This window comes from Aedes albopictus, chromosome 1 (genome assembly GCF_035046485.1).
Source record: "Aedes albopictus strain Foshan chromosome 1, AalbF5, whole genome shotgun sequence".
NCBI classification, from domain to species: domain Eukaryota; kingdom Metazoa; phylum Arthropoda; class Insecta; order Diptera; family Culicidae; genus Aedes; species Aedes albopictus.
Genome location: NC_085136.1, coordinates 98619836 through 98644100, shown reverse-complemented (window position 1 = coordinate 98644100; position 24265 = coordinate 98619836). Strand labels below are relative to the sequence as shown.

The 24265-nt window shown below is 41.1% G+C and overlaps 1 protein-coding gene across 2 annotated transcripts in view; it reads right to left on the bottom strand.

Annotated features, from left to right (window-relative positions):
• Positions 1-17175: 17175 nt before the first annotated feature.
• Positions 17176-24265, bottom strand: part of LOC109400384 (uncharacterized) — a 118119-nt gene continuing 111029 nt past the window's right edge. For both annotated transcript variants that reach the window (XM_019672889.3, XM_062845067.1), the window contains exons 3-5: positions 19956-20109; positions 19616-19891; positions 17176-19554 (exon numbers count right to left, since the gene is read on the bottom strand). In XM_019672889.3, the coding sequence (XP_019528434.3) occupies positions 18122-19554; positions 19616-19891; positions 19956-20109 (1863 nt within the window). In that variant the 3' untranslated portion in view covers positions 17176-18121. The remainder of the gene's footprint in view (positions 19555-19615; positions 19892-19955; positions 20110-24265) is intronic.

Sequence of the window (24265 nt, the reverse complement as noted above, 5' to 3'; positions counted from 1 at the left end):
TACCCATTTTGCCCCATATTCCTTAAAATCTATTAAAATGAGTTTTTTTAAGTTCTCATGATGTATTCGAAGTTTTCATGCAAATCATAGCAATCATGATGCAAATACTCTTAAAAAACTAGATAGTGTTGTTTTTCACCATGGAAGAGCACGAGATGTGACCTATTTTGCCCCAATTCACTCTAATTTTGATGTTTCGGTGCCAAATATGCCCAAAAAGCATATGAAGATCTCCGCTGATGATCTACATCCATGAAAAACGTTCAATATTTTAGCAAAGATTATCCACCACGAGGATGGAGCATTTTCAAGTTGCCCATATCACGATAATGTTCCATTTTGCCCCATATTCCTTCAAAACTATGAAAAAATAGTTTTTTCATAAATTTTCAAGCTGTTTTCGAAGTTTTCATGCAATAACATGAAATTATGATGCAAATACTCTTAGGCATGGTACACTAATTACGTAACGCAAAAATTGACCTTTTCAGACCCCCTCCCTCCCCCCATGTAACGCTTTTTGTATGAAAAGCCAAAAATTTTTGTATGGATCGTAACGCTAAGCTAGACTCCCCCCCTCCCCCTATAGCGTTACGTAATTTGTGTACGATGCCTTATATAAAACTAGATAGAGTTTATTTTTACCATGGATGAGCAAGGGATGTGACCTATTTTGCCCCAATTCATCCTAATTTTCATGTTTCGTTGCCAAATTTGACCAGAAAGCATATGAAGGTCTCCGTTGATGATCTACATCCATTATTATTCTAGCAAAGATTATCCGCAACGAATATGGAACATTTTCATGCTGCCCATATCATAATAATGTCCCATTTTACCCCATATTCCCTAAAAATTGAAAAAAATAGTTTTGATAGGTTTTCAAGCTGTTTTCTAAGTTTCCATGCAAATTATGCCAATCACGATTCAAATACTTTTAAGAAATGAAATAAAGTTGATCTCCACCATGTAAAAATACGGAATCTGACCTATTTTGCCCCAATTCAGTCTAATTTTCATGTTTCGGTGCAAAACTTGACCAAAAAACATATTAATGCAACTGTTGCTGATCTATATCTTTTAAAAACGCTCAATACTATAGAAAAGATAATTTGATATGAGGGAGGAACATTACCGTGCTGTTAAGACCCCACATACCTTAAACATGATGAAAATTTATGTTTCTCCATAGCTGTTAGAGCTACTTTTATATCCTTCAAATAAAGAATAATAAAGATGTTAATAAGTCCAAGGCTTATGCAGTCTCTCACCAAAAAAAGAAAAAAATCCCTGAACAACTCAATTGCATGCACACGTTTCCTTGACAGGGTGTCTACTACCTGGAAAAACCTGGAAAACCTGGAATTATCAGGGAATTTTCTTTACCCTGGAAAAAACCTGGAATTATCAGGGAATTCTGGAGTCAATCAGGGAATTTTTGATAGTGAGGAATTTTATTCAAACTAGTTTAAATTTGATCAATATAAAGTTCTTTAACAAATTTTGAAGAAACATATAGAGCCATTGTTTGCATTCCTGGAATAACTTTCTTCAGAACTCATGGAGTTGGTTTTAATAGATCTTTGAGGGGAGTTAGCGACCGGAGCTGGGGAGAAATTTCTAATAGTTTCTTAGTGGCTTTATTTTGAAATTAAGGAAACGCTTCGAGATCATTTTTGTTAGTGGTGGATCTTGGAAAATTTGACTTATTTCTAACGGAAATCATTAATCAGTAGTGCATTAAGACGTTCTTTGAAAAATTCTAGAAAAAATCTCCATATATGTAATAATTGCTGTTGAGAATTCGGTAAAAAATTACCGAATACTGTAATAAAATCTAAGTGTGTATAGTAAATAGTAGTAGTTCATATAACCAATACCTATATAACTTCCTCAATCCTCTTTGTAAGATTTAGTAGATAGTATGACAGCATTGATTGAAACACGAGAGCTCTTATATCATGTTATTATTCGCATGGTTAATTATTTTATGAACAATAATTTTATTGACGAATCCGATTTGAAATATTTGAATAGTAATTTTTGTTATGCCACATTAAAATAATCACTATCATTATCAATGAATGCTATCCACTCAGGATCTTCGCTACCGTGGAGGGCCCATATTCTGCGCACCTAAGACTTTTTCAATTTCAATCCGCTGTAATAAATTCCAAATGGAACCGATTTGGCTGAAATTTTGACCGCGCATAGTTATTAGCCTTGTAATTAAGGGAAAAATATATTTTTTATACAAAACACTTATTTTTTATGTAAAATCATGCAATTTCTAAAATGTGTCTATGTTCCTAATTCTGCGCACCCTGTTTTGGAATGTTCCTTATTCTGCGCACTAGTGTTCCTAATTCTGCGCACATGGAAAAAACTCTAAAAAAAGATAACATATAAACATATTGTAATGAAAACATGATTAATAGATCAAAATCAAATGAATTCTTAATTTTCAACTTTCATGCGACGTTACGACCGTATTGGAACTTTGTATGTCCCCAACATTGATACTACCAACTTTGAATATTAAGAAAAGTGAATTTTAATCATGTTATACAAAAGGATTTGGTAGCATTACCGAATACTACTATGTAAAGCTTTTTTAGTTATCCACGTAATATGTACAATCATTACAGTTCAGTAAAATTTACTTTCATTTCTAAAAGCAATGTAACCTTTTTCGCCATGAAAATGTGGCACAATCTTTGCTTGCAAACTGAGACTTCTTTCTTGTTTAACTCCAGGGTTTCCTCTGTTTAAGCAAATTTCATGTAAACTCACATCATATGTCCCATTTGATGTATGCTTGCATGAATACATAAAATTTTTCCCGAGGTTGATAGCAAATGTTTTAAAACAAGTGTGGTTATTCCGGTCGAACTATCAGATCAAAAATGCAAGAATCGTAAACTAGCCTTTAAAATATATAAGCCAACTTGTTGAAACGTAATTACATTCACTGGTTTGCTAGAAACATAGAATATCCTAGTTATAATTATGGTGGCATTTACATGATGTTTGTTTATTAATTATATGTTTAAAACTTAGTGTTGAAATGTCTGCGCAGAATTAGGACCGCCATTCAATACCGGTTCCTAATTCTGCGCACCTAAGAAGAACAAGAAGATTGAGAAAAGAAGAAGAAAACTCAATTGTTTTTTGCCGATTCTGATTCCTCGAAGACAGCAATACAGGATGCGCATGGAAAAGCAGACATTCTCTTCATTATTTATGTCGCAAAATGCTTCAGCTCATGAGGCAACTTTTACGCAGCTTCGCTAACGGACACAGATTTCAGGCAATTGTAAGTACTTGCAACATCATTTTATTTTTTTACAAAATAATGGTTATTAGTTTGAAAATTTTTTCTTCACAAACTTTTTCACTACTATTGAAACAATATTCAAAAAATATACTTGAAGCTAATATTGAACTAGCGTCCATGATTTTGTGGTACATTCGAGAAAGTGCGCCGAATTAGGGACTGCGCAGAATTAGGGCCGGTCACGGTACATTAAATTTTGAATTACTGGAGGCTTCACTTATTAACAAATTTACAACAAACACGCTATAACAGTATCTAGAGAATCGTGGAGGGTGGGAAACCTGAACTTGTAGCAGTATTCATATAGATTAACAATTATAATCTATTATTTTCAATCATTGCAACATTATACTAATATGTGCGGGCCGCCCATTTGCGGAGATGTGCGGCCAATTATTCTCTTTCCATTCCAGAAACGACCGTTTTGAAGCAAGAAGTGTCCTAATGGCCAACACAAACGGGACTTGTCCGAAACACACAAGATAAGTACAACAATTTTATAATCAGGCACCCAACTCTTTCTACTACTTTGCTAATAGATAATGCAATATGCATACTTCAATATCAATTATTTGTTTGTTTGCGCCTTTATTTATGACACTATTGAAGCATTCGTGTCGCCGCGAAATAGTTTACAATTTATCTTATTCACATTTTTCAATTCACTTTAAAGTATCTAACACTGCTTTTACAATTGTGTATGTAAACTTGTATCTTAATTATGTTCATTATTAATAGTAGTCTGATAATCCAAGTCTAGTGATTTTTTTGTCCAAGGAATAGAAAGAGTTGGTGTCATAATCAATACAATACTTGAAACTGGAAACTCCTTATTTCCCCCTATGGATTATAGGGAGGGGCGGGACATTCGAGCCTACTCATCAGTGGAAAGGACTTGATATGCTAATCGGTTTAGCATAGGGCAGATACAAGTCTACTGGTAGACGTATCGCCCAGCGAAACAACGCAGATTGGCCACGGCCCGGAGGTGCGTTGATTATAACAGAATAACAGAATATAACAGAATTTCTCCATATATGTACTAATTGAAATCAGAAGCCAGTGATAAACAAATCTGCGGAAATTTTTAGATACTATTCCAACATTTATAAAGGATCGAATACAGATCCAGAAGTCCTAAAAAAATGTCTGACAGAAATCTTAACATAGCTCTACCAGAATATAGAAAATTACTTTGAACAAACTTCAGAAAAATATCTAAAAAAGTAGTAATGATGATAGGAGGGAGTCGAATTATCCAGAAGAACTACAAGTCTAGCTTCTGGTTGCACTCCCTAAAAATGACGTAATTGCTTGTGCAACTTATGAATGATTATTCAGATACATACCGTGAGGAAATTTTTACAAATTTGATTCGGCAAATTTGTGTACGATTTTCTGGAAGTATTTCTAAAGAATCTCTGGAAGAGTATCATGCAAATCCCTGATTATTCTCAAATATTTTTTTGACAAATCCCTTAAAAATGATTGGTAAATTGCTGGAAGAAAATTATGGGTGAACCCATGGCGAGCCAAGTGTAGGATGTTGTAGGAGCAGTTTTGAAAAAAAATGTTTGAAGGTTTTTTTTTAGAAAATGATTTAAAAAATATATGCTGATGGAATTCAGAATAGTAGCGTTTTTTTTAAAGAAATTTCTATTTAGACTTTTCGAATAATTTTGGAATCAGACTTGTCAAGGATTGTTGTCATAAATTTCGACAGTTTCTATTAAAATGTTGCAAAAAGTTATTTACTTATTTTTCTACGAAAAACATAAAAGAAGAGAAACATTTATACAAAATGACCAAACCAAACTTTTTCTTGCCTAGTTTTGCACCCAGTTCCCTGTCAAAAAAACATCTCAATTTTCTAACTTAGAATTTCTAAGTCTTTTGCCTCATAAACCTTCCTTGGATGAAAATAACAGAACAAAACAAATACAACCCAAATCCGATGTTCCGTTCACGAGTTATGCGCGGTCCCACGTATGCCACTAAGTTTTTAAATATGTATAACATAAATTTTTGCCAACATTTTTTGAAGACTCTCACCAACATCTCAATGAATTACAACAAAATCTAAAAAAAAATCATATTGATTTGTCAATAATTTAAGGACAAGTTCGTTAGAATACAAATATGGCCGCCAGGCCTACTCACGATTTTAAGTGCACAAACCCGCACCCAAAACCCGCACGATTGATATTTTCATTTTAAGCTTTTTACAAGTGAGCAAGAATAAAATAAAAATTACACTATCGTTGCAAGTTTATTACTTGAGAATTGTGCATCTGATTTTCTGGTGCAAGATTGTATTGGGAATTCAAGAAGGTTGTCCTTAAATAGACATTTGCACCATTTTTTATATGAAATCCTATACATAATGACTTATCTAGGAAATCCGCCGAAAATGTTTGGAGCTGCTCCATTTCTGCCAGAAGTTCAACCTGAAATAAATCTAGTACACTGAAACCTCCATTTAAGTCGATGCATGGCTAATCGAAAATATTTTTTACCGTGCAAGCAATTACTAAACCATACAGTTTTATATTTTTTGATAAATCTCATTTGTCATGCGATGTGTTAAAAAATATAAAAGTCTTTAGTTTTGTCAGTGCTTGCACGGTAAAAATTATTTTCGATAAGCCATGCAGCGACTTAAATGGAGGTTTCAGTGTAATGCCGCCACATATTTCTTCTAACAAAATTCAGCAAATTTTTATCTGTTTTGTATATGGCAATGGTTGGTTCGTTCTAGTTACTGGAGTGATTATTATGTGAACCTGGAATTATTTTCTAAGACCTGGAAAAAACCTGGAAAAATCAGGGAATTTTATTTTCGCAATCGAGTAGACACCCTGCTTGATTCGCGTCGCCACGTTTATGTCCTAGATAGACTTGATTTCCACCATGGCAAAGCACGAAGTGTGATCTATTTTACTCCAATTCGGATATGGATGAGGACGTTTCGGAAAATACATCCGAATCTGATAACAGTTATCTTGAAGATTGTTAAGATAATTAAAAAAGTAGGATTAAGTTATGAATATTTTTTTTTAATTTTTCTATCTGCTACATACATGCGGAATTAACTGAATTGAATCTTCTATATTCTATAATAAAAACAAGCAGCGATATTCTATAAACAACAGGGACAGCATGGCGCTCTTTCTAAATCTGTAGCAATTTCCAGAAACTTTCAATGCTTCTTCGAGAATCAACAGATCATGTTTTTTTTTTGTTTAAACATATTTTTTAAATTTCATTTTTAAATGTCTGGTATAGGAGATAATGTGTAAGAATTTTATACCATATTTGTAAATAATGTAAAGAAGATGTTATCATATGATTCTTGGTTAATGAAGCATGAAAATGTTTAAATTTGGCAACGAAACATGAAAATTAGAATGAATTGGAGCAAAATATGTTACATCCCTTGCTCATCCATGGTAAAATAAACTCTATCTAGTTTTATATAAGAGTATTTGCATCATAATTTCATGTTATTGCATGAAAACTTCGAAAGCTTGAAAATACATGAAAAAACTAATTTTTCATAGTTTTGAAGGAATATGGGGCAAAATGGAACATTATCGTGATATGGGCAACTTGAAAATGCTCCACCCTTGTGGTGGATAATCTTTGCTGAAATATTGAACGTTTTTCATGGATGTAGATCTTCAGCGGAGATCTTCATATTCTTTCCGGACATATTTGGCACCGAAACATCAAAATTAGAGTGAATTGGGGCAAAATAGGTCACATCTCGTGCTCTTCCATGGTGAAAAATAACACTATCTAGTTTTTTTAATGAGTATTTGCATCATGATTGCTATGATTTGTATGGAAGCTTCGAATACATCATGAGACCTAAAAAAACTCTTTTTAATAGATTTTAAGGAATATGGGGCAAAATGGGACATTATAGTGATATGGGAAACATGAAAATGTTCCACCCTCATTGTGGATCATCTTCGCTGAAATATTGAACTTTTTTTATAGATACAGATCGTTAGCGGAGATCTTCATATGCTTTTTGGTAAAATTTAGCACCGAAACATGAAAATAATGGAGAATTGGGGCAAAGTAAGCCACAACTCGTGCTCTGCCATGGTGGAAATCAACTCTATCCAGTTGTTTAAGAATATTTGCATCATGATTGCTAGGATTTGAATGGAAACATCGAAAACTGCTTGAAAATCCATAGATAAAACTAGTTTTTTTTTCATAATTAATAAGTAGTGTGGGGCAAAATGGGGCGTTATAGTGATCTGGTCAGCACGGAAATGTTCCTCGGAGTGTGGTTTCGATTCCCGCTCCAGTCGGGGAAAACTTTTCGTCAAACGAAAAATTCTCTACTGGGCCACTGGGTGTTATATGTGTTGTCCGTTGTCAAATGTTAGTATTGTTCAGTCTGTAGAGGCCGCAAGGTCGAAGACGGTGTAATTGTCTTTTTCAATTGAGAACAACCTCTACTATAGTATTTAACTTAGCCGGGACCCGTGGCGTAGTGGCTACACGTTTGCTTCGTAAGCAGATGGTCATGGGTTCGAACCCAGCCCCGGCACTTTCGTCAGTTGCTCTTTCCCCCTGAGAGCAGCTGACACTGACCCTCTTCTGAGCCTATAGCTCAAATGAACCCGGATATTTGGACATCGGCGAACGGCAACCCATAATGGACCCCCAATCGGACTGGAAACAGGAACAACCAACAGCCACACATCAACATCCTCGTGCTCATCATTCTCCCATGATAGGGTAGAGAGTGAAAGCAGCGCAACGCAACCAGTTCGATGTAGTACAATTAGAAATAGAATAGATTTAGGCGCTGTACAAAGTGTATGTACAGCTTCCAATTGGAATCGCTCACGCAGTGCCCAAGTGGACAACAGAGCTGAAAATTAGGTTAAGTGATTGAAGAATAAAAATATAGTATTTAACTTTTTCCCGGGTTATATGTCGGCGGCAGAGGTTTATCTTTGCTACTTTGTTATGTTTTGCATAAAAATAGTGCAAAAAAGGACAAAATAGGGCACTGGTCGTCCCAGTGTTGGTTGGGACGTTAAACAGAACTGGCACGATGGCCCTCCAGCGAGACAGGAGTGTTAGCGTAGGCTCAATAAGCCACCCGTAAAAATCCTCATTGCGAATAACATAGGAGAAAATACGACTCGATACAATTGGAAAAGTCCCACGCGACGAAATAAGGACTACGATTGGAAACTTGGAACATGGAATTGCAAGTCACTAGGTTTCGCAGGATGTGACAGGATAATTTACGACGAACTACATTCCCGCAACTTCGGCATCGTGGAATTGCAGGAACTTTGTTGGACTGGACAGAAAGTGTACCCACACGAAGGGAGACCCGATGATGAGAAAGAAGCGTTCTACGCGCAGTTAGAGCAAACATACGATAGTTGCTCTCCGCGTGACGTGAAAATCGTTGTCGGCGACATGAACGCGCAGCTAGGAAGGCAGAAAATGTACAGACCGGTAATCGGGCGAAACAGCCTGCACGCCGTATCGAATGATAACGGCCAGCGATGTGTAAACTTTGCAGCCTTCCGTGATATGGTAGTCCGAAGCACCTTCTTCCCCCGCAAAGATATCCACAAAGCCAACTGGAGATCACCAGACCATCAAACAGAAAACCAAATCGACCACGTTCTAATCGACGGTAAATTCTTCTTGGATATAACCAATGTCCGCACATACCGCAGTGCGAATATAGATTCGGGTCACTACTTAGTCGCTGTATGCATGCGCTCAAAACTTTCGACAGTTATCATCGAGCAGTTGCGTAACGTAGAAGTGGCTCAAGACTACGCGCAGCAGTTAGCAGTGGCCCTACCAACAGAAGAGCAACTTGGCGCAGCTACACTTGAAGATGGCTGGAGGGACATCCGATCCGCCATAGGTAGTACCTCGGCTACAGCACTAGGCTTTGCGACTCCGAATCACAGAAACGACTGGTACGACGGCGAATGTGAACAGTTCAAAAACGAGAAGAATGCAGCATGGGCGAGAATGCTGCAACACCATACGATAGCGAATGAGGCACGTTAAAGGCAGGCAGAACTCAGTCTTCCGTGAGGTGGTCGAGAGGTGGCGGCAGCATTACGATGAGCACCTCAATGGAGACGTTGCAAGTACCGAAGGTGGCGTGGTAACAGATCTAGCAGTATGTGCACAGGACGAAAGATTTCCAGCCCCTGACCTCCAAGAGATTGAGGAGGAGGTTGGCCGGTTGAAAAACATCAAAGCCGCTGGAGCAGATCAACTACCAAGCGGGCTTCTAAAATACGGTGGAGAAGCACTGGTGAGAGCGCTACACTGGATCATTACCAAGATTTGGGAGGAGGAAGTATTCCCGGAGGAATGGATGGAAGGTATCGTGTGTCCCATCTACAAAAAAGGCGACAGGTTGGATTGCGGGAGCTACCGCACGATCACACTACTGAGCGCTACCTACAAGATACTCCCTCAAATTTTATGCCGCCATCTATCACCGATTGCAAGAGAGTTCGTGGGGCAATATATGGCTGGATTTACGAGTGAACGCGCTACAACGGACCAGATGTTCGCCATCCACCAGGTGTTGCAGAAATGCCGCAAATACAACGTGCCCACACGTCACTTGTTCATCGATTTCAAATCGGCGTATGATACAATCGATCGAGAACAGCTATGGCAGATTATGCACGAATACGGATTCCCGGTAAAACTGATACGATTGATCAAGGCGACGATGGATCGAGTGATGTGAGTAGTTCGAGTATCAGGGACACTCTCGAGTCTCTTCGAATCTCGCGGAGGGTTACGGCAAGGTTAAGTGTAGAATTAGCTATAAGTTAAAATACACATTAATAAAAAAAAAAAAAAATACGGCAAGGTGATGGTCTTTCGTGCTTTAGAGAGGGTGTAATTAGGAGAGCGGGGATAAACACGAGTGGAACGATTTTCACGAAGTCCGTTCAGCTGCTTGGTTTCGCTGATGATATTGATATTGTTTCTCGTACATTTGAGACAATGGCGGAAACGCACATCCGACTAAAAAGTGACGCCAGGCGAATCGGATTAGTCATTAATGTGTCGAGGACAAAATACATGAAGGCAAAGGGCTCCACCACCCCGAATTCATATCGACGGTGATGAAATCGAGGCGGTTGAAGAATTCGTGTATTTGGGCTCTCTGGTGACTGCCGACAACGACACCAGCAGAGAAATTCAGAGGCGCATTTTGGCAGGAAATCGCAGAACTCTACGGTCGAATAAAGTTCGCCGTAACACGAAGTTAACTATCTACAAAACGCTCGTCCTCTATGGGCATGAAACATGGACCCTACGGGCAGAGGACCAACGCGCCCTTGGAGTTTTCGAACGGAAGGTGTTGCGTACCATCTACGGCGGAGTGCAGTTGGAAGACGGGACTTGGAGAAGGCGAATGAACCACGAGCTGCATCAGCTGCTGGGAGAACCAACCATCGTCCATACCGCGAAAATCGGGAGGCTACGGTGGGCGGGTCACGTCATCAGGATGTCGGATAGCAACCCGACTAAAATGGTTCTCGAGAGTCATCCGACCGGTACAAGAAGACGTGGAGCGCAGCGTGCTAGGTGGGTCGACCAAGTGGAGGACGATCTGCGGACCCTACGCAGAGTGCGGAACTGGAGACAAACAGCCATGGACCGAGTGGAATGGAGGAGGCTACTATGTACAGCAGAGGCCACCCCGGCCTTAGCCTGACCGGTAAGGTAAGTAAGTATTACCGGAGGAATGGATGGAAGGTATCATGTGTCCCATCTACAAAAAAGGCGAGAAATTGGATTGCGGGAACTCTACTGAGCGCTGCCTACTAGATACTCCCTCAAATTTTATGCCGCCGTCTATTACCGATTGCAAGAGAGTTCGTGGGGCAATATATGGCTGGATTTATGGGTGAACGCGCTACAACGGACCAGATGTTCGCCATCCGCCAGGTGTTGCAGAAATGCCGCAAATACAACGTACCCACACATAACTTGTTCATCGATTTCAAATCGGCGTATGATACAATCGATCGAGAACAGCTATGGCAGATTATGCACGAATACGGATTCCCGGATAAACTGATACGATTGATCAAGGCGACGATGGATCGAGTGATGTGAGTAGTTTGAGTATCAGGGACACTCTCGAGTCCCTTCGAATCTCGCGGAGGGTTACGGCAAGGTGATGGTCTTTCGTGCTTGCTGTTCAACATTGCTTTAGAGAGGGTGTAATTAGGAGAGCGGGGATAAACACGAGTGGAACGATTTTCACGAAGTCCGTTCAGCTGCTTGGTTTCGCTGATGATATTGATATTGTTTCTCGTACATTTGAGACAATGGCGGAAACGCACATCCGACTAAATAGTGACGCTAGGCGAATAGGATTAGTCATTAATGTGTCGAGGACAAAATACATGAAGGCAAAGGGCTCCACCACCCCGAATTCATATCGACGGTGATGAAATCGAGGCGGTTGAAGAATTCGTGTATTTGGGCTCTCTGGTGACTGCCGACAACGACACCAGCAGAGAAATTCAGAGGCGCATTTTGGCAGGAAATCGCAGAACTCTACGGTCGAATAAAGTTCGCCGTAACACGAAGTTAACTATCTACAAAACGCTCGTCCTCTATGGGCATGAAACATGGACCCTACGGGCAGAGGACCAACGCGCCCTTGGAGTTTTCGAACGGAAGGTGTTGCGTACCATCTACGGCGGAGTGCAGTTGGAAGACGGGACTTGGAGAAGGCGAATGAACCACGAGCTGCATCAGCTGCTGGGAGAACCAACCATCGTCCATACCGCGAAAATCAGGAGGCTACGATGGGCGGGTCACGTCATCAGGATGTCGGACAGCAACCCGACTAAAATGGTTCTCGAGAGTCATCCGACCGGTACAAGAAGACGTGGAGCGCAGCGAGCTAGGTGGGTCGACCAAGTGGAGGTCATATTCTTCAAAGAAGATAAAATGTAATTTTTTAGTCCAAATTTTCCAAAATGACGTATGTTATGAAAATACATGCTGGTGGGTCGCCAAATTGTGTAACAATCGAAAGTGGGTCGCAAACTAAAAAAGTTTGAGAACCCCTGATGTAGGGACTTGCAGGTCAGGACACCATGGCTTTGTAACCACCAGATCACATCCAGATTTAGTGGTTTCTCTTGGCAAATTTCCCCCTTTTTCTTTAATCACGGGTGCACAATAGGTTGTCCCAAAATTTGCATATGGTCGAAAAGCGTGGGGGCTCACCCTGCAAATGATAGCTAAGGGTGTCAGAAACAAACTTTTGTATGACGGCAATTTTCAGAAATGACGTTTAGAGGTCGCCCCGGCGAGATTTTTGAAAAATGGCCATTTTTCTCAATAAATTTCATACAAATATTTTTTACCGTACAAAAATTGGCAATACTCACTATTTTTATAATTTTTACAGCTTGATATGGATCCAAACTATTTGGAAAAAATAATTAACGACATGTTTTGCAGGTATTTTTTCGATACTGAATTTTTGAATTTACTAAAATTTGCAATTTTTCGATATACTGTGCATTTTACCCATCATAAAAAGTATCTGAACATTATGCTAATTTAAAACAATTTCCATAAAACGATAGGAAATTTTATGAGGAAAAACTTTGCCGAAGACAGCATGGCGTTTTGTCTATCCGTTTTAGAGTTATTCACGATTTACTATTTGGTGAAATTTTGATTTTTAGGTATTTTTAAGAAAAATCACAAAAGAACTGCCCAAAAACACATACAAAGTAAAAAATTACGTATACTCAACAAGTTTTTCTCTTCATTGTGTTTAGGAATTATGGTGGCATCATTTATTGAATTTTTGTTTCCGTTGACAAATCCATTTTCTTTGATATAGAAAGGTACCTACTAGCGAGAAACTTTATCATTAGGTACCATTTTGAGATGCCTCAGTAGGCCATGGCATTTTTAACGGTTATGTACTGACAATAGTCCATTTTACGAGCCGATTTTATGAATGAATTTTGACAGGAGGTAGCGTCTAATAACCCGTGAAAATCATATCATCATCAACATTGTTGTCACATCGTAAAATGGCTCATGGTTTATACGAGCATAATACACAATCAAACGCACGGCACATTTTCTATATCATTCAGAAGGTGATACATTCCTCAAAATATGCCGTTTTGATTTTCAATGATGTTGTTCAAACCGTTCAAAGACATGAATAAAACGTTCTAGTAGTCCCTATCATTTTGATCAACACATATGACGATAAAAATGACGTCACTTGTTTACGTCCAAAACTGTTGTTTGCCAATAATAGCCTACGTTATCTTACTGTATGCCGTGTATGTGTTATGGTAAACAAATTGTTCTAAAGTGCCCCACACAATGCATACGTTTGCGTGTGCGAGACAGTAGTTTGACACATTTCCCATGGGAAAACTGTCAAAAAAAAAACGCAAACCTCGACGGAACGGACGCTATATGTTCCAGGCTTAACCTTGGATAACATTACGTTAACTCACTGGTTCATCTTATCCCACCCGTTTCAATTTGCCTCGGTATATCTTATTTTCGGTGTTGATAAGATAGTTCAAGTCAGTAAATGTAAAAAAACATGCTCTGCTTTTTAGAATGTCTTGAATTGGAATTTAGTATCTAAAAATTGGTATTCTTACGTAAGATGTTCGTAATCACGGGTATGGATCAATGTATTCGCCTTTATTCACTTTGCCACTGTTTCCTGGGCTGTTTCACTGGTCCAGGATTCATACGTCTTCATGTAGAAAAATAATTGAGAATATCGACAGGAAAGTAAGATAAACGCGAAAATATGGCTCAACATTTTGTGGAGAATATCTTTAAAAATCAATAGGCAGTACGTAACTTGTCAAGAGAGCTAGCTTTTTAAGAAATCTTTACATATGAAGGGATTGAATAACAAAAAAAAAACAATTAATTATGTCACCATAATTCCATAACACAATCAAGACAAAAACTTGTTGAGCATACGTGATTTTTATTTTGTATGTGTTTCTGGGAAGTTCTTATGTGACATTTTTAGAAAAATACCCAAACATTCAATTTTCACTAAATAGTAAATTGTGAATAACTCTAAAACGGATAAAAAAAACGCCATGCTGACTTCGGCAAAGTTTTTCCTCATAAAATTTCCTATCTTTTTATGGAAATTGTTTTAAATTAGCATAATGTTCAGATACTTTTTATGATGGGTAAAATGCACAGTATATCAAAAAATTGCAAATTTTAGTAAATTCAAAAATTCAGTATCAAAAAGTTACCTGCAAAACATGTCGTTAATTATTTTTCCCGAGTAGTTTGGATCCATATCAAGCTGTAAAAAATATAAAAATAGTGAGTATTGCCAATTTTTGTACGGTAAAAAATATTTGTATGAAATTTATTACGAAAAATGGTCATTTTTCAAAAATCTCGCCGGGGCGACCTCTAAACGTCATTTCTGAAAGTTGCCGTCATACAAAAGTTTGTTTCTAACACCCTCAGCTATCATTTGCAGGGTGAGCCCCCAAGCTTTTTGACCATGCGCAATTTTGGGACAACCTAGTGCACAAACACAATCATTGCATACACGCACATTGGAAAGCACTTTTGCTTCGCAGTGAACCGTCTAGACCATTCCCGGCAGTCAATCCCGGTACACGGAAATGGTGGAAAAGTATCCCTATTTGAACGAACTACCAAATAAAGATTAGAAGGCATTGTTCCTAAATCTCCATCGGTAACGATATTCCACATGCAAATCCCAAGAGCCCATCGCCGCAAAAACACATTTGGGAGGGACCATCTATCAGCGCTACGAGGCCGACTTTCTGTGGAAGTTCATCAAATTTCAGTTTCCGGATCGCAATCAGATGGCCGTAAAACGAATGGAGTACCTTGAACGGCGTATGGCGAAGAATCCGACCATAGGTGAAAGCGTGAGGAAGCATATGGTCGAATACCAGGAAAAAGGATACATCCACTGGGCGACGGGTGCAATCCTCGGCATTGTACCTATTCTTCCTGCCAAGACTGCTGGGTCGTCGATTTTAGCGCCAGATGGCCGGCAATAGAACCGCGAGACCCATAATCTCCGACAAACCCATTAACAATATCGCTCACTGCTGAATGCACTCTATAAATTTGGAACCGGCGACTGTCTTGAACTTGAAAGGGGGGGGGGGAGCTACACTAGGCGCCCTCCGCCTTTTGCCGAAATTGGGAAAAACCCCTCCCTTGGCGCCACTTCGTGCACGAGCCTGCTCCAAGTAAACAAACTCGGAACAAACTGTGCAAAAAAAAAGTCATCTTTTCCTGAGTCCATAACTCTTGGGAATCATCATGACAATAATAAAAATCGCATGCGTTCTATGAGTTTGTTCCAGTTGAGCTAACTGAGATAAACGCTGGTATTCAGCAAGACCTTGCTGGTGTCATCATAGAAGACGTAAACCACAGACAAACAGACGTATCACTTGGAACAAAATGGGATAAAAATCATCGTCACGCAAACAGAACCGCCCAATGCTAATTATGCTGTAGTACGCAAACCCACTGAATAGATGGCGGTAGTGAGCAAACGTCAAACAGGAGCAAAAGCGATGCGAGCGCCATGAGCGAGTGATTTGCGGACTACGGAATATTTGAATAATCCGTTAAAGAGGGAAACGATGGGAAGTGAGTAGATTGAGACGTCTGTTTGTCTGTGCCTAAACGCTCAGGCAGGCTAGGAAGAGGATTTAATACCGACATTTATACAGTTCAACGCCCACCAGCTATCGAACGAAAACAGTCTAAGGTTCATCGATTAAGCCAACTCCCAAGAATATATGGGCATACCTTTTTTCAACACAGCCTTGACGATACACCTCAAGATCACCACAGCAGATGGAATCCCACATCGACCGCGTTCTATTTGATGAATTGCACTTCTCCGACATTATCGGCTTTAGGACCTGTCTGGTGATGGTCAAACTGAAAACATACGGTCATCAGCAACGACAGCTCCGGCGACCAACCTAGAGTGAGCATCTCGAGGCAGCGTTGCCAGACGAAGGCGAGCTCAATGTGGCCTCAGAGGTCCAAAGTCTCTAGAACCCTGCAGGAGTGCAGTAAAAGCAGCCATCAACGACGCAGCCTATAGCAGCATTCGGGTATGTGGAACGGAGTCAATGGAACGATTCATTCGACGATGAGTGCAGCAGAGAGATTTTGTAGGAGAAGAACGCAGCTTAGATAGTGATGCTGCAGTTTGGAACCCGGCAGAAAGTGGAGCGAAATAAACAGAAGCGGTAACTGCAGATGAAGAAATAAACTTCGCTTTGAAGAAGCGGAGTGCGAGTAAATGGAACTGCTGTTCCATCCCAAGAATCACGGATGTTCTACGAAAAGCTCAACATGTCTCTTGCAACGGCTTCGTGCCGCGAGCTGAAACCTGCATGGATGAAAATGGTTGGCTCTTGACGGACGGACGTGATGTAGAAGCAGCACATCAAATGGCATGCAGAACATAGGCATGTAAGACCAAGGAATCGGAGGATATGACTACGTCAGTGCAGCAGAGCACGGATCTGTTCCAGCTCCAACTGAGGGAAATTATGGATGCTATGCACCAGCTCATAACCAAAAATGCAGCTGACAAGGATGACATTGCAGCTGAACACCGGTTAATAGACAGGATCTGGGAAACCGAACAGCTACCGGAGGATAGAAGACAAGACTGGAAAGATACGATGACGATAAGAGCAAGGTGAAGGATCGTTCGGATCATTACACTACGCCATCACACCTCAGGATTATTTTTATACAATACTGTGATTTGTTTCAACTATTGATAACAGAGTTGCTTTGCTATTTAACTAGGGTATCGCTTCTCTCTTTCTCTCGAATATATCATCTTCTCTAAACAATACGCAGCACTTAACCTCGACTGTAAGGGATTGTTCCAGTGGTTGATAACCTTCGGCCGGAGTAAGTAGAATTACCTCTCACCCGCACAGTGCAGATCGATCAACTAGTGGAACAAACAAAGTGTTTGTTTAAATAAATTAAATAACTTAACTTTTTTGTTTCCTCATTTGCATGAATCGGATATTTCGAAAAGAATTCTTCTCTTCATTAAAATTACGAATTGAGCATTGTTTTCCTTCTCTGCTGGCATTCTGTCAACACGTCAATCATGAGATTGATTAAACCTATCATTGATTTTTTTTAATAAATTAAAGTCTACCGTAATGTTTTGCTTTACTTTTTTTCTTCTTTCACTTCATAAGAGTAATCTTTGTTTTCGCTTGCTGGAGCAAAATTAATCGCCTACAGACAACGATTAAGCAGCAATAAATGTCTCGTTGCGTCACGTCTAGTGAGTGGCAATACGCGAACGCGGGTTGCATAAATTGAGGAGTTTTCGTTGCCGTTTTGAGCAATGTTTTCTTTGTATGGGAAATGTAAACAATAGAGGAAGAGAAGCTTGTTCTGATTTGAGTTCGTCATTGCTGTGTCGTGGCTTACAAACTAGCGTTGTGTGAGTGAGTTGTATGTGGGGTGTGGGTGTGTTCGTTCCTCTTCGTCGATTATTGATTTTTTTAAAGTAAAATAAATATTGCAATAAACCCGAAAAAGAATGATTCATTGAGTGTGGAAATGATGTAGATTCGATTTCGACTTGATATAAATAGAGATGAGTTCCGTAGTTCTGCAGCGAGAACCTACACAAGGCTATTGAGGAGTAGAAGAAACGGCTCATTGAGCCGTTGTGGTGACGTCCATAGATGCACGAACTCCGTTGGCTGCCATGGAGGCAGCAGCTGCCGCTGCCGCCGCTGCGTGATGCTGTCGGGATCGGAACAGTCTCAGGGTCATCCAGGTGGCGAAGTTGTTCGGTGGCAGGTGGTTCGGGGTGACTCCGCTGGCCTGTTGCGCCATGATCTCCTTCTGGAGTTGATACCGGTAGAGGAGAGATCCGGCGATCAGAGATGAGATGATCGTGGCCGAAATGACCAGGATGAACAGGATGCTGAAGCCTGGCACGGGCATGCAGATGCCGTACACGACTTCTTCGGTTATCTTGCCCTGGAAGACGGTGACGGCTTCCTGTTTGCCGTCCGGGTTGAAGGCCAAGTCGGCCTCGGAAATGACGTCGTAGATGCCGCTGACTCCAACGTCCGTGGAGCGGATCTTCCGGTCGGTGATCTTGATCGATCGACGAACGCGTTTCTTAGGAACTTCGTTGACGTAAACTGGATTCCGAACATCTTCAGCGTCCAGGTTTAGGGCACGAGGTCCGGCAACGGCTGGGAGACCCATTCGCTTCTCGGCGTCCATCTGTCGTGGTCCGTGAGGGAACTTTTCGTCGTCCGGGGTTGATTTGTGAAGTTTTTGCTGGAGAGACTGCGGATGAGGTTGGTGCTGCATTTGAGGAGCTGGCGGTGGTGGTGGTGGCGGTTGCTTCTTCAGCATCTCAGCCGGCATCATCGAGTGATCGTTGAGGAAGAGTTGCTCCAATTCGTCGAGGGGATCTCGGTTGTGGTGATGATACTGCAGGTAGCCACTGTCCTTCTTCTTCTGAATTGGTGGCAGGATTGGTTTCTTGGGCGCTGGAGGAGGTGGCGGTGGTGGTTGATTGGCGTTCTTGTCGGTGTGGATGATGTCATCGTAGAACACGTCCTGGTTACTGGAGGCGGCTTCCTCTTCATCCGATCCTTGTAGGATGTCGTTACTGTTCTGATGGCTATCCAGAGTATCCTTACGATCAAGTAGGCTGTGTAGTTTGCCTGATCCTCCTGTCGGTCCACTGTGCTGACAATGATCCAAGCAACCGTGGCGACAGATTTCGACCTTACACTTGATGTGTACGCTCAGCGCATCGGGGAACTTGAACGCGTGGAAGAAAGCGTACGTGATCACCGAGGCCTTATCATCGGGAGCGCGAGCTTTGAGGAATCGTGAGATCATCTTCGGTCGCAGAACACAGCCGTACTCATCGCTGAGCTTGATTACGTGTCCGGCGCCGTCGGACGCCACACAGGACTTGACGCGCATGTCAAACTCTCCACGGAAGTCGTTGATCGCCACGACCAACGTCATCGTAGATCCCAGCGGTACGATTCCACTGACAGCCGGCGCCCAAGGACCCTTGCCCTGCTGAATTTCCATCCAGCAATCCACGTTGTCACCTGAAAGCAGAATTGTCAGTTAATGTTTGAGGCTAGAACTACATAAATAGCTCATACAAACCTCGGAAATCCAGCTGGATCACGTCCAGATCGGCGATGACCATCGGCGGTTTGGAGGCCGTCTTCTCGTAATCGTTGAACCACTCGCACCGGAGTCGCTTGGCTTCGTCCCATACTTCCAGCAGATCCTTGTCGTACTGCACGACCACGGTGTTCTCGTAGAACTGTCCGTTCAGGTCCGGCTTGGTGCCGCACCGGGAGTACGAAATCCGGAACGTGAAGAACGTCTTACCGGTCGACGGTGGAACGTAGATGCAGCGGGGGTCGCTGTGTTGACCTGGAAGGGTGAGAATTGGCGAGTTAGCGGAAGAATGTTCTCCAGGAATGGTTTGCATAGTTACCCTTTGAGCTAACGATGCCCTCGAATGGTGCCGAAAACGACAGATGTACGTCCATGTGATCCTTACCGCACATAACCTCCAGGGCGGTAATCTGTGGCATACCGTCCGGTCGTTCTACCGGCCATATTTCGTTCGCAGGAGACGCCACGTTGATCTGTAAATATGAAAAAAAAAAAGTTTAGCTTTCCAAGTAACAAGAAGTTTGAATAGGAGGGAACATTGAGGGCCAATAAGCTAGTGGAAGGTCATTATTCAGACTTCGAAACAGCTTCAAGTTGTTATCCAAACTTGTAAATTATCATACGGCTTTCTAAGCAGCTTCCAATGGTATTTCGTCAATATGAATGTAGAAACAGAACTGTATTTTGCCTTTCTCGTACGCTAAGTCTACTGGAAACGCAATATGTTAATTCAACTATGAATTTTCGGAAAATAGGCTCGGAGGATCAAGTCGCACATACCAATCAACTCAGTTCAACGAATTGAGATGATGTATGTATGTGTGTATGTATGTATGTCTGTGCACCTAATAAGATCACTCACTTTTAAGGCACTTCCCATAGGCCGACTTTATGGATTTTAGCTCGATTCGAACCGGAATTTTACCACTTTGTTTGCTATTAAAAATGGTCCGGATTGGTCAAGGCGTTCCGGAGTTATGGCCATTTCCATGATCCGGACCAGCATCGCGGTAGAACTGGCTGTATATAAAATTGAACTGGGGCTTATGCGACACATCACACTGCGGCGATGTTTGTACCCTTCAGCATGGTTGACGAATTTTGCGCGGAAATCAACACTGGAGACCATAAATTTCACGATGTCAGCCCAAAATTCAAAATGGCGGCTGTTTGATGGAGTTTTAGGCCCCAAAACCATGCAAAACGGGTATAATTGGTATGGCGAAGATGTCCGGATTCTCAACATGGCGACCAGAATATACAAGACGGCGGTCTCAAATTCAAGATGGCAGCTCAAATTTCAAATTATTGGAGTTTTAGAATCTAAAACCATACAATATGAGTATATTTGATATGGGGAAGATGTTTGGAGTCCAAAAATAACGACCAAAATATCCAAGATGGCGGTACAAAATCCAAGAGGGCGATTCTAATTTCAATGGCTGTTTAATGGAGTTTTAGACTCTAAAACCATACAATATGGGTATATTTGGTATGGGGATGATGGCTGGAGTTCAAAAATGGCGAACGGAATATTCAAGATGACATCCCAAAATTCTAGATGGCGGCTGTTCAATGGTGTTTTGGGCCAATAAATCACAGGTACAGGGAAGATTTCCGGAGTCCAAAAATAGCGACCGGAATTTCCAAGATGGCGATCTAAAATCCAAGATGGCGGCTCCAAATTCAAGATGGCATCTGTTTAATTAAGTTTTAGACCCTAAAACCATGTAGTATGGGTATATTTAGTATATGAAAGATGTTCAGGTTCTAAAAATAGCGACCAGAATATACAAGATGGAAGTCTAAAACCCAATATGGCTTCTCAAAATCCAAGATGGCAGTTGTTTAATAGAATTTCAGGCTCTAAAACCAGGCAATATTGATATATTTGGAATAGGGAACATGTCTGGTCGTTGGTCTGGTCTTCAAAAATGGCGATCACAATATCCAAAATGGTGGCTAAAATCCTATATGGCGGCTCCAAATTCAAGATGGGATTTTAGGCACTAGAACCACTCAATATGGTTATTTTTGGTTTGGGGAAAAAGTCTGGACTCCAAAAATACGGATCAGAATATCCAAGATGGCGGTCTAAAACCAAGATGGCGACTCCAAGTTCAAGATGGCGTCTGTTTAATGATATTTAGTCTTTAAAACCATGTAATATGAGAATACATACCAAACAATATGGAGGATATATCCGGAGTCCTAAAATGGCGGCCAAAGTATAAAAAATGGCCTCTCTAAATTCAAGATGGCGGATGTTCAATGATGATTGGGCTAATAAATCAATCAATAAGGGTATATTTGGAAAAGGGAGGGTTTCCGGAGTCCAAAAATAACAACCAGAATAACCAAGATGGCGATCCAACCAATATCCAATATGGCGGCTGTTTAATGTAGTTTTAGATTCTAAAACCATTTAATATGGGTAAATCAGGTATGGAGAAGAAGTCTGGAATCCAAAAATGGCGACCAGAGTTTTCAATATGGCGGACTTATATCCAATATGGCGGCTCAAAATTCAAGATTGCGGCTTTTTTAAGAGATTAAGGCTCAAACATCAAAAGCCAGATAAGCGATAACATTTATGGTGCCATGAAATGGATTTATGTTAAATGTTTGAAAGTGGGATATTCTTCAACATACATATCACTTGAGTTTTGTTGAAATGGGTTTTCGAAGCCACGAGGTTGATCTTAAGCAGCTGCTAGCTTAAGAAGCTCTTCGGAACTTCTAATGTGCTCGTGAGCACTGTTAAGTCTTTTGAGCAGCTTAAAAGTTCTGTTCGAATCTTTTTTCTTTTTTGAAGTTTGTGGAAGTTCAAAGTTAATTTCATCCTGGGGAGTGTAAATTTGGATTACTCGTGTTCCCAAACTTATACACCGGTGAAAGGTCTTTCCCCCTCCATCAAACTAATTACCACCGCACAAAAGTTGAGAGACCCCTCGCGCTTTCACCTGCGTGGCAGGCGTTGAGTTGACGCCTACTGCGCGCGTTGTTCCCACTTCCCGCAGCTTCCCAAATCGCCTCAGAGCCTCCCCAGTCCGAGAAATGAATCAATTTAAATTCATTTAATGGAAATCAATCCTCATTTGAAACAGAGCAACGACGACGAATTCCAAGTTCCAACAAGCCAGGCCGGGAACAACAACCGTGGTAAACGTGGTGTGGAAAACAAACAGCCACGTCTCAGGCTTTGGTGGACGCGGCAAATCAATCGACAACCAGACAAAAATCCATTAAAAATCCTCTTTGCTTTGCGCCCTCGACTCGTTCGCTTACTCGCTTTATCGACACTTTCCTTGAAGCACACAGACCTGAGAACACTCACGCGGGCAGCTTCTCGCGCCTCTGATGCTCAGGTGAGACGAGATGAGAGCAGCAGCAGGGAAAGACGTAAAAAAGACAGCGAAAGTTGACCCTTCTTAATCTCTGTACCTGTTTCGACTGTTCTTGAGTTGGATGGCTTTCTCCGTAAAGTTTCGGAAAGAGCTCTGGGGGAACGTCCATTGATGGCAACACGCCAAAGTCCAAGATTGGAGGTCTCAGTTTAAGACTTGCGAATTTCGCTTCAGAAGCCACTAAGCAATAAGTCTAGAGAAGTCTAGTTAGTTTTGGTATCGTTTTAAAGACCGCCACAAAAACCAATAATAATGTTACTTTATTCTGGGGTTATGCCGGTTATGCATGTTTTAATCCAGAAAACTATCTGGCTTTAGGATCTTTCGCAAAAAAAAAATCATGACGTTCTTTATGGATGGCCGTACATTGGACACACATGAGAACACCAACCGGGTGGCGGGACTGTCCCCTATCCATCCCAGCGCAAATCGCATTTCGATTTCAAAATATTTAAACATCATCATCGAAACGAGTTTCCGCGGTTAGTTGGTTGGTTGGAAGGAACATCTTTGAATAAGTAGGTACCTTCGTCCGAACTTCGAATGGACGGACATTCGAGTGAATGGAGCGCAGTCAGTGGTGCGGTAGTGATTGAGAATTAGGTCTTTTCTCATTTCAGTTCTTCTTCGTCGTCGTCGCGCGGACGTTTGGACTTCAGTTGTTATGGGCGGTGGCGGCAACAGTCGATGGGGAGTGGCTGCAACTGGACTGGATTTGGCCGGAGGCATCTGTCATGTTTCGTGGCAGGAACATCAATGGCCTGACATTGTTCGATCTGCGATCGGGTTATGGCGATCGGTTTGTATTGAGGAAAGTAACACTTGGAATATTTTTGGGAGTGATCCAAGCATGGATTGCGAGAAGAAGAAGTTTAAAACTTTACTTGACAACTAGCACCATTTAGCGGTGAAATCACCAACTAATAGATTAATCACCAGATTGCCCTTGACTTCCTAAAGAACTTTGCCGAAGACTACACTTTTCTATCTACTCTGGATTCCGAGCTAGAGAAGTTTAAAACTTTACTTAATGACTAGCGCCATCTAGCGGCGAAATCACAAACTAATTGCTGAATCACTAGATAGCTCTTCATTTCCTGAAGAACTTTGCCGAAGACGACTCTCTTCTAACTGCTTTGGATCACAAGCTAAAGTAGTTTAAAATTTACTTGGCAACTAGCGCCACCTAGCGGCGAAATCACTAACTAAATGTTGAGTCACC